This window comes from Phaethon aethereus, assembly GCF_964289735.1.
Source record: "Phaethon aethereus genome assembly, chromosome: Z".
Lineage (NCBI taxonomy): Eukaryota > Metazoa > Chordata > Aves > Phaethontiformes > Phaethontidae > Phaethon > Phaethon aethereus.
The window spans coordinates 82,069,320-82,080,805 of record NC_138577.1 but is presented as its reverse complement, the minus strand read 5'-3'; the positions used below and the strand labels follow the sequence as shown (position 1 = coordinate 82,080,805).

At 39.6% G+C, this 11,486-nt stretch overlaps 1 protein-coding gene across 1 annotated transcript in view; it reads right to left on the bottom strand.

Moving 5' to 3' along the window:
- RASGRF2 (Ras protein specific guanine nucleotide releasing factor 2) overlaps positions 1-11,486 on the bottom strand; it is a gene marked incomplete at both ends in the record, with an annotated part of 129,485 nt that overhangs the window by 74,975 nt on the left and 43,024 nt on the right. The window contains 3 exons of the mRNA XM_082013028.1: positions 927-1,016; positions 1,647-1,794; positions 10,629-10,735. Of these exons, the coding sequence (XP_081869154.1) occupies positions 927-1,016; positions 1,647-1,794; positions 10,629-10,735 (345 nt within the window). The remainder of the gene's footprint in view (positions 1-926; positions 1,017-1,646; positions 1,795-10,628; positions 10,736-11,486) is intronic.

The window sequence follows — 11,486 nt, the reverse complement described above, 5'->3', positions numbered from 1 at the left end:
GGTTGTTCAGCCTGGAGCAGAGAAGGCTCTGGGAACACCTTAGTGCAGCCTGCCAGGACTTCACGGGGGCTCATAAGAAAGACGGGGACAGGTTTTTTAGCAGGGCCTGTAGTGGTAGGACAAGGGGTGATGATTTTAAACTAAAAGAGGGTAGATTTAGACTAGATCTAAGGAAGAAATCTTTGACAATGAGGGTGGTGAAACCCTGGCCCAGGTTGCCCAGAGAGGTGGTCGATGCCCCATTCCTAGAAACATTCCAGGTCAGGTTGGACGGGGCTCTGAGCAACCTGCTCTAGTTGAAGATGTCCCTGCTCACTGCAGGGGGGTTGGACTAGATGGCCTTGAAATTCCAACCCAAACTACTCTATGATTCTATCTAAATGCCATGCAGATTGGGACAATTCTGTCCCTGTTACTGAAAACACTGCCCACAGTATCCTGAACAATCACAATCAAACAGACCAGTGACAACCTAAAATATGACTGCTCTCTGCCTTTTCAGTATTTGTATTCCAGCTGCAGTGACAGAATGTAAGTCATTCTCTTACATCTTTATAAGCATTTTTATAACAAAGGATTACAAAGCCACTATACACTTGATTCCCACAGGACATAGCCCATAACTTAATTTCAATCTTTAAAAGCAGTTGAATGCAATGTGCAAGCTTATTTAAGAAACAGAATATATGCCTTGCAAGTAAAAGGAATACTTAAGTAACAAATATACCAGGGGATAAACGTGGCACTGAAACATACAAAGCTGAGGTAATTTAGGAGGTTTAAGTAGCGGTAGGGCAAAAGAAATCTCAGGATTTGAGTGTACTTAATGAAACAATAATTGAAGACAAAACTAGACAGATTAAATTACACAAGTACAGCCCCCATCGCACACTTATCCTCTCAAGCACAGAAGACTGCATGTTTACCTTTTTAATTTTTTTAATATCTGGATCCTCATCTTCCTGGTTGCCTTGATAAGGACGCATTCTTTCTTTTGTTTTATTGAGAGCTATAATCTGACAAAAACAACCATTCATTAAATGCTTTCTCAAGTTAATGAAACTCTTAGGTACAAAATGAACAAAACAGTATTTTCCCCTTCTTCAGGCTAATTAAAGCTGCACATAATGACAAGCATGTATTTGGTCACAGGGACTCGAACACATTCCTCCAAAAACCAAGAAGAGCCTTGATCCAGATGGAGGAAGGACCAGAAGACAGCTGGTTTTCCCCTCAAAATCAAGTGAGTCTTTCAGACTTTTATCAGCTCAGGACTGCAACAAAATATTTAACATTCAGTGAAATAGAGCAGTTTGGAATAGTCCTCAATGCTGTCACAACCAAAGACAGTGTTTCAAGGATCAAACTCCTTGTGTGAAGACAGGTGGGAAATAATACTATCAGCAGGACACATACAGCAAAGCAATGTGTCATCTTAAAGTCTCTGACAAAGAAGTAATCTGATCAGTTTAACAGTACCCAATATATCTAAAAAATATTTAGCCCAGGGTTCACGGCAGGACTACTACATATTAACCTTACTGGGTTCCATTATTTTCACAATATTACAGAAATATTGAATATTATTGCAATGCACACAGCAAAATGTTACAATTCAGTAATTGCTTCATGACTCTGGCACATACCTCAGATTTAAGTCTCTCAATTTCTGTGTCTTGATCTTCAAGCTGATGTCGAAGCTGATTGGCTGCAATCTTTTCAGTCTCTACAATCTGGACAAGATGGATGTACTTCTGCATTAACACTTCCCTTTCAATCAGAATATCTGAATAACTAAAAGGGAAAACATTTAAGTGAGTAAAAATAGCCAAATATTGTCTTCCATACCCCTTTATGAGATACTGACAGAATAAACATTACACCAAAAACAAGAAACTTGCAAAACTGTGTTTGTTTGGCTTAACATGTAGTGAATAGCTTGATCATAAATTATCCAAACTAATAGATTCAATATCCTTTGTAGACACAGGCACTAGCAGTACCCAGGTACCCAGTATCCACTTACTGAGAGCAAGCCTCAGCTCTGTGCCAGGGAAGATCCTGGAGCATATAGAAGCTATGCTAAGGCATAGCATTCTCCTCCTAGAAGCTATGCTAAGGCACATGGAGGACAGGGAGATGATTAGGGACAGCCAGCATGGCTTTTAGACTAGATCTAAGGAAGAAATTTTTCACCATAAGCGTGGTGAAACCCTGGTCCAGGTTGCCCAGAGAGGTGGTGGATGCCCCATCCCTGGAGACATCCCAAGTCAGGTTGGACGGGGCTCAGAGCAACCTGCTCGGGTTGGAGATGTCCCTGCATACTGCAGGGGGGTTGGACTAGATGGCCTTTAAAGGTCCCTCCCAACCCAAACTATTCTATGATTCTTTGATTCTAAGATAATTTCAGTGATCTTTTTATAAGCTTCTGATTCTCAGGTTAACACCAAGAATTCTATTAATTCAATTTGTTTTAGTTATTTTAATATTTAACCATTATAAAACAGTTATTCCATCTTTTGGGAGGATTTGAGAGGAGCATCTGGCACTCCAGCCGAACTATTTCAAAATCTCTCTACTTGTCAGATCTCTTTATGGAATAATTCCCATCATAACTGTTATTTTAGTTTGCTAACACCTATTCTGTTGTTTAGGCCAGTTTGAGATTACTAAAATAAATCAATTTATTTTAATTAGCAACAGGAACTATGGTATCAGTCCTTTCTTTTAGCTCTTGTGCAGCAAACTGCCATTGATTTCTATTTTCCTGAAAAGGCACAGTGTCCCTACTGCAAATACTGGAAGTACTGTTCACAACTTCAGGTTAAGGAGAAATCAGTTTCATCCTATGCAAGATCTTCATCAGACTGTTCTTTCATGTCATTCGGTCTCTCTCACATAGATAATTTAAAAGTACAGAAAAAGCAGAGTCCTATGGAGGGCTTGTTTGCTGGCATCGATTCAGGAAAATATACAGACACATACTGCCTCTTTACCTAGGTTTCAGGAAGCTTGTTCCTCTGATAGTTAAATAATTTTACAAGATAAAGACCAAACTAGGCACAAAATATGGCCCCTAAATCTTTGACAAGGGATCTCTTACTCTTTTATGATGTATCATTAAAAATGCTGGTTATCATATCTTTTTCCACTGTCAAGTTAGCACAGGATTTGACAGAAGTGATTTTTGGATTGCACATCTTTTCCTTCTAAATTTCCTTCTACTTGTTACAGCACTTACAAAAAAATTAGCATTTGTTATTAAATACTGTGAGGCGGTTAAAAATTTAATAATGTGCATCCTCTCCAGTTAATCTTTTTTTTCATATACTTACTGCCATTTCATTTAGTATTAGTGCAGTTATAGAGTGCAGGGGGCCAATATTGAGTAAAGCTATTAAGTTCAACACCTAACCTAGAAAGCAAGTTTAGATTTAAAATAATTAAGAATGAGTTCCCACACCTGTCACAAAGCAAAAGTTTTTCCTCCTTGAATAGATTATAAGAAGAATAAGCAGTGAATTTAATTCTATTGCAATTATTTTTATATTTTAACTACAGCAGTAGTAAGCAATAAATGTAAAAACAGAAAGCTCAGAGCATCTCTTCCAAGTAAAACAACACACATAAAAAAATCTGTCATGAAGCAATCCATGTATCTTAACTGTAGAATAAACAGTAATAAAAGATGAGATTTAGTTCTTTAAAATTGTTCAATAATAATCTTTTTTGTTTTGCAAGAATCCTGTTTTTTTCAGAAACCATCGTACTTAATCTCTTTGCACCCTAGAAGGCATTTGCACATGACAAAAAGTTTCTGAGTTAGAAACACAGTTAGCACTTGTACATTTACAATGATAAGAGACGCTAAGAAGATAAAAGCATATCTAACATACGTAAGAAAATGCATTCTTTAGTGCCTGCAGCACCACCTTGATTTAGATTTCATACGAAGAGTAGTCTTTTCTACCTAAAACCGGTTCCAGATAGGTGAGAAGACCTTTTTTCTATTTATCTTTTTCAAAATTTTCTTAAACTTTTGATACCAAATGTTTCCAATACAGAATTTGACAGATTTGGCTTTGCTTTTATTCAAGACTGAGGCAAATAGTAGGACACAGAATTACAAGAGCGAACAGCAGCTGCAGTCAGAGCTGACGTAAGATTCAGAATACTATTATATACAATGTTTTTCTTCCACTTCTTTATTTTTATTTTCCTCCTTTAGGGGAAGAAACTTCATTTAGATTTTTCAGCTTCTTTAAAATGCATTAAGCCAGACTTCCACAGTCCTGCTTTACTAGGGAACAAGAACGTTGCTACGAGAGATTGAAAAGTTTTTGTTCTTTTCAGATGTACTTAGAGTGTTTTGCCTAGTTAGTGGCTTTGGCTGTCTAAAATGTCAGTCTCAGCCTGAGTCATTTAATAACATCTAGTAATAACAATAGCAAAAACATTTTGCTAATATTATAATATTGCTATAATAATATATGCTATAATATTGCTAACATAATTTTAGCAATAAGATTTCCTTAACTCCCGTAATTAGCAGTATGAAGAGGAGTTAATCAGAAAAGTACACCTAGAGTAACTTAGAATAGGCTATCCATTTTCCTTCTCAAAATTGCTACTTGCTCTGGGAAAGGAAAATCATAGGATTCTGGAACAAACTTCCCATACTTCCAACAGCCCTTTTCATCCTACTCGCTGTATGTACAAGTTAAAGATAATCATGCCTAAAGTTCTAACCTGGGTATCCAGCATAATGCCAGGAGCCACCTGCTCCAGGAACACAGCCCTTGTAGGGGATAAAACAGATTTCTATGAAGTGCCGTGCAAGAAGCACAGCAGGTACAGTCACCTCTGGTAGGCAATGTTAGGGTGTGTGATTAAAAGGCTGCCCTTAACCAACACAAGGGAGCACGGAGGAACAATGGCAGCTGCTGTAACTCAAATAACCTAATCGAGAGATACGAGTCCCCTGACCTGGCTGCTGCCAAGGCTATCAAGGTGAACCCATGAAAGGCCCATCTCTACAAACAGGAAGGGCCACAATGCCAGGCAGGGGAACCATGATAACCCAGTCAGAGAAACAAGACTGCTACACCACCCCAGCTCCTCCTAGAGCTATGACAGGAAAGCCACCAGCCTCATCAGTCAGCAGGTGAAACCCATCAAGATGAGTCAGTGGAAAGGCTCTCCAGATACCCTTTCAGGCTGAGCAGGGTTACCAACTATAGGGGTATGAAATTTTTTATGGGATACAGGGAAGAGCATTTTGGGATTGTACGAGGCTTATTGTGGGATGTTTAAGGAGGAACCAAAGGCAGGGAAAGGGAGGGATCAAGGAGGTTTGAGGAGGAGCAAGCTTGGGAAAACACAGAGGTAAGGGGTAAGAGGGGATAAAGAGTCACATGTAACCAAGTTGATCAGTACACTTGTCTGGCCATGCTCGGCACCTGATCAGCACAGTCCATCCTGTCTTCTCATTAAACTCTATTTCTAACTATTTTCCTGGGTGAGGGGACTCCATATATGCACCCATGGAGCTCTAAGAGCCACCAACTGGAGTTGGAACCCAGGAGCCACAGATGCCTGTGTGTCTGCAGTGCCAGCAGCTCACTGGACAGGCAGGACTGTGTGCGTGACGTCTGGGTCTGTATGTCAGTGTGTGATCATCAGCCACTATCAAGCCTGGCTAGCTGGTGAGTAGGATTAGTTGCTGGGAAGCCAGGTGTTGAACATGCAGCAAATCTAGGTTGGATCATCAGACACTCTGTAACTTTGCTGCTGGAGGGCACAAGAGATCCAACCTAACTACCAAGAAGACTGTGAGGTTGGGCGCTTGAGTAAATGAGTAAGAAAACTCATTTGCACACGTGTGTGTGTGTGTGTGTGTGACTGTGACAGCTGGAGATGAGAACATCCAAGAGCTAGCTACCAGCTAGACTGAGTATGCAAGGCAGTTACCAGAGAGACCCATAGTGTTTGGGTCTATATATGTGTTCATATGTGCAGCGGTGGGGGGGATGTGCACCAACTAATGGGGGATCCACAGTGCATATGTGGGTGTATAAGGTACCTGGAAATCCGTGGGGTCCAGGGCCAGTTACTGGGGTAGGCTAAATGTCTTAGACAAGTTACTGTGTGATCCACAGTGTGCTGGGGGGTGATGCAAGCTTATTTGTGAGTGAGGGGCTCTGAGTATCAGCAACTGGAGAAGGTCTGCAGGCACTTGTACTTCCAGGTGCCAGCAACTGGGGAGACGGAGGATCTGTGGCCAGCTCCTGGACAGACTGCATGGCTAGGCTATTTACTGGGGGACTCATACCGTATATACGTATTGTATGTATTTTTCCACTAACTAACTTCACCCTGATCAATCAGAGACAGGAACAGGATGAGGCTGTTGGTGTTGCCTGTGCCCACGCGAGTGCTGAATGTTTCTGTCTCTGCTGATCTGTACAGCCAACTGTGTTTGTATGTACACATGTGTATTCATTTGAGTTGGAAACACACACCCATGCTCATTTCTGGCTCAACTTAGGTTTAGGGAGCAGCATCAGCCTCACCTCTATCAAGCTACTGGCTCTGGCAATCCCTACCACTTTGTTCTGTGGATCTAGATAGACATTATTTGGATGGCAGGTACGAGATTGCTTTGCCCCTGTTTTGAACATTACTCAAATTCTCTCTGCCTCATTCCCAGCCAGCTGGGAACATCAAAATTGTGGTTATTATAGCACCAAGCCTCAGCTAATACAGTTTCTCCAACAGCAATGCATTAGTAGCAAGGCATTTGCTCTGAGCTTCCAGGCAGCTCTCAGCTACCATACTGAGCTTACAACTGCCTGCAAAATACTATGTGAAATACACCCTGCATTAGCAAGTGAAATGTGTCAACAAATCCGACAGCAAGACTTTTTTTAAATTTTTTTTTTTTTTAAATTGCCTGTTGGAGGGCAGTAGTTCCTCATATGCTTTAAACAGTGACCTAGCCGAAAGAAGCACTCCCACTTCCCACCAATGCACTTTTCTCTCCCTTGTGCAGTGAACACAGGTGTGTTGTGTGGACGTGCAGTGAACAGACACGGAGGGATGAGATGGATTAAAACTAAGCTGGCAAAAAATAAACAAAACATAATTCTGCAAATCAGTTTCCCAATTAAGTTCACACTTGTGCCTGTATGAGAGAAGGGCTGGTAAAGGTGTGGGAATGAATGGCTGACTTACGAGAATGACAGCTGCTTCCTTCAGCAGCCATGTGGGCTTTTGCAGGACTAAAGCATACATGAAACTACAGCCTGAAGCACTTCATTTAAGACTTTCCAATAAGCTAAGTAGAAAAGGCTAAAAAATTTGGCAAGTACTGCATCCATATTAAAAAAAGGCATAAAAGTTTTTGAGTTAAATGCAAAAAAAATTAACACTTTAGCAGAATTTGTAAAAGAGGGTGAAAAGTCCACCTCAGTGTATTGAGAGTGAAAGATTTTTTCATATGAGACCAAGTTTTGGAACAAAGCCCAAACAGGACTTCCACATGCAGTAACTGACAGAGGACTTAGGATTTGCCAGGAATAAATCCTCCATCCCAGAAATGTAACTTGGAAGATGCAAACCTTACTCTGCCGCCCTGGATTATTGAGGAGTCAAAACACTGAGAATTCAAATAAAATTGAAAGAAATGAAAAGCAGGTATTCATGTGGAGCTCATAATGGAGTCCTACTAAAATATTCTGAATTGTGTCTCCCATTGCAAGCTCACAAGCCAATTTCTCTCAAATGAGGAGAGGTCGCTACGGATGGGAACATAAGCAATGCAGCATCTAGCCTCAGTGTGCAAGAGCCTCTCAGCTCTCAGTGTGCATGGTAGCCTCCAGATGATAAGTAGTAGCATCTCACCCACAGTGAAATCTTCCAAGAAAAAATGGACAATTCCACAACAGAAAATCCTTCAATTATTATTTTCTATTGAAATAAAATACCTATTTATCCAGAGTGGGACACGGGGTGCAGCGAGATCCTAAGTGTTGTTCTTTCAACAGTCTGTTTATAACTTGCAAAATAAATAAAACATGGAAGAGATTTTGATGGCTGCAAATATGTACTTGGCAAAAAGTCATGAAAAGCTGTCCAAAATTAGATTTTTGTATACGTCAATCTAAGAAGAGATTAAAAAAAGGAAAGAAGAAAAAAACCCCTCAACTACTTTGTCTCAGCTAAAACATGGATTACCATAGCTACTCATGAGGATGACACCCTCCAGAAAGCAATTAACTACTTCTATTTCACAAATGCCAACGTACTGACACAGAACAAGATGTCCCCAGGCCTATTTTCAATTTAAGAGTAGGGAGAATGTACTCAATACCTCTAAGAATTTTTACCTAAGACACAAAAAGTATCTTCAAAGGGCTACACAAAATGTCATTTAACAATTCAAAACAAAACCCCGAGAGAAGAGTCAGAAATGTCTTAGGCTAGCCTCAAAAGAACAGTGACACTGAAGAAGGTGCTAAAGCTTGTCCAATTCGTCAAAAATACAAACTCAAAGAAAAAAGTCTAAATCATGATGCAGGCAAAATTTAATCCCTGAAGCAAATCTTTTATTTTGTTTAATTAAGTTGGCAAGAAAAATTTTATGCAATAGTCTAAACTTACTATTTTCACTTTTTTTGTGGAAAAAAAAAATATTATATAGCTTTGGTAAAAGACCCAATGGTTAAGTAACTAATTGTGCAACTCTGAGTTGTTTTGCTAGACATGACATAAAGCAAATAAAAGCAGTTTCCCCTAAAGTAGAAAAGCATCAGAACAATGAGGTAACCACCGTAGTGTACAACGCTATATGTTTAGCAACTGAATTTCAGAATTATTTTTATCACTTGTTGATATTTTGTTCAAGAAAATAATACTAGAACAAGAAAAGCCATGTCCAAGTCCCTGGAAAAAGAAATTGAGAGATCTATGCAGAAAGGTAGATTAAGAAAATCCCCCAAATGACATAGGACCTTGAGAATATCCCTCACAGTTTCATACTATTAGGACTGTCATTTCAGATAGGCACAAATAAAGGGGAAAAAGTTAAATAGTGAAAGGGATGGAGATACAAAGACTGATCTTTCTTACAACAGAGACCCAGTCATCTTCTGAAGGCTGCAGCGATAACTTTCTGGTGGAGTCAAAATTCAAGCACTCCCACCTTGAAACTCACAACTAACTTCTTTCCAAGTTTAAGTTGTCAGTATTTTCATCTGGGTGTTGTTTAACATTGGCTTATTCTGTTAAGTTCTGCCTTGAAAATTCATGCATGATATATAAGTGGACTGAATTACCCAAAGAGAAATTTTAACTCAGTGATATGAAGCTCTTCTTGCTTACATGCCTTTTACACCACGCAATGGACAAGAAGAAAATTCCCCTGAGAACAGGGAACTGTATGATCCTGCTTCCCCTGAATGCCCTTACCACAAGGCAAAAAGCCAGGTTCCTTTCTGCACTTCCTTTCAGTTGTACTCCACAAAAGAAATTGACCCAGATCCAGGAAGGTGAAGAACTCCTTTCCTTCTCCCTCAGCAATACGCGGCTGCCCGCTGGTGGTCATGCTCTCCTGGGACACACTGAGAATTCAGAGCCTCACAGCTTCTCAAATCCTGAAATAATGCAATCACTGAGAGGGCTACCATTCAAAATGTGGTTCACCTAATATCAAAGCCCACTAGGTGCTTTCCAAGAAAGAAGACCCCATTCACATGGGTACTAACCCTAAAAAGAGGATGCAGATCCAAAGACAGGATACTCGGGCAACACAAGACCTAGAGCTTCAGGCCCTCATTTCACAAGTTCTAAAGTTCTAAACACTACTAGCTGGTGGTGTTCATTTTTAGCTATAACGCAAAATCACTTCTGTTTACATGGCTCATGTCCTAAGCAACTCAGAAACTGCCTGGTTCCTCACGCGTTACCATGGCACTGCAGATTAGCTGAGGTGAGTGTCTATGAGAGGAGGCTGGAGAAAGTGCACTTCAGCAAAGATTTTTGCCTCTGCAACCTGTTTCCCAAACCTTCAGTTAGATGATTTTGGTTTAGATTATACTGTAAACCTCACCCATTTGCCACACAGACCTTTTCTCAGGGAAAGATTACTGCATGGCTCGAAGTCCTACCATGTCCCTCCCTTTTCACAAGACTGACTGTTGATCAGTACTTCCATTTCAAAGACAAAATATTATTTGTTGCACTTTGTCATGGTAATAGTTTGACCTCCTCTTTCTTACATTTCTTTCCATATATGATCTTTTTATTCATTTGGCAGATCACTTACTTCTTCTTTCATATAATACACCTTGCTTCAACAGAGAATGAATCCTAAGGGTTGTTTCCAATAAAAGGATAATCTTCTTGAACTAATCTCAGTTAGAACACAATCACTCATGAATGATAAAATACAGTGATATAAGCATGAACAATAATGGCGTTTTTCTTATAACATACCCATGAATCACAGGCAATACATATCTAATGCACTGTAACATTTATTTCTGTTTAAAGACTGAATTAGATTTTCAAATTATTATCAATTTGTTTACAATAAAATGGATCTGAGGATTAAAAATCAGGTTTTGTACCTAGCTTGATGAATAGCTTCTACCCATTCATCTCCATCAACTTCGTCCTCGCAACGGAGCTCCAGTGGCTTCTGCCCTTCATGGCCAAAAAGAACAGTAAAGTAATGCTGCAAATTAGAAAAAGAAAAAAATTATTCAGAAACTCTTTTAAATAAAACAGATATATAAATTTAACAGAAAATAAAATACTTTTTAAACACAACCCAAAGCATTGTCAGCCTAGGAAGATGTGTTTTAAGCTATTAGTCATGAAACATGGATTGCAGTTGAAACTGTATCCTTAACATATTCCCCTGTGTATCAAGGTAATAGCTTGCACGACACTTATCCTAAGTTTTTGTTCTCAAGCTCCCACATACAAGACAACAGAATATAATTCCCTAAGCAGCTTCTGCAGTCGAATGCAATAATGTGACTGTAGTGGGGTGTCTGTAGTTCTTTTTCCCTTGCATTTTTCCAAAGGTTTTTTTTATTTGCCAGCATGATATACCAAATATGGTATTGGCACCACTTCCTCAGAAGAATACAGAAACACAAGAAATATCATATTCTTTCATGGCATTTCTTACATGAAGGAATTTGCCCATGGTATATTCCACAGAACACAGAATTTCAGGAAAGGTTTTGTTACTTTCAGATTGTAGTAATAATAGTAATATCTAGTGGGGAGGGGCAAGCTCCAAGTCATCTACCTTAAAAACCATTTCACAAGTTGGTCATTTACAACCTCATCCTGCGTAGCTTGCATACTAATTTACAGCCAGGTAGCAAACATAAATCTTCTAATTTAGATGAAAATAGGTGAGAAAACATCCTACCTAAATGCCAGCTGTTTCACAGGCAGAGGGACCAGTGAGG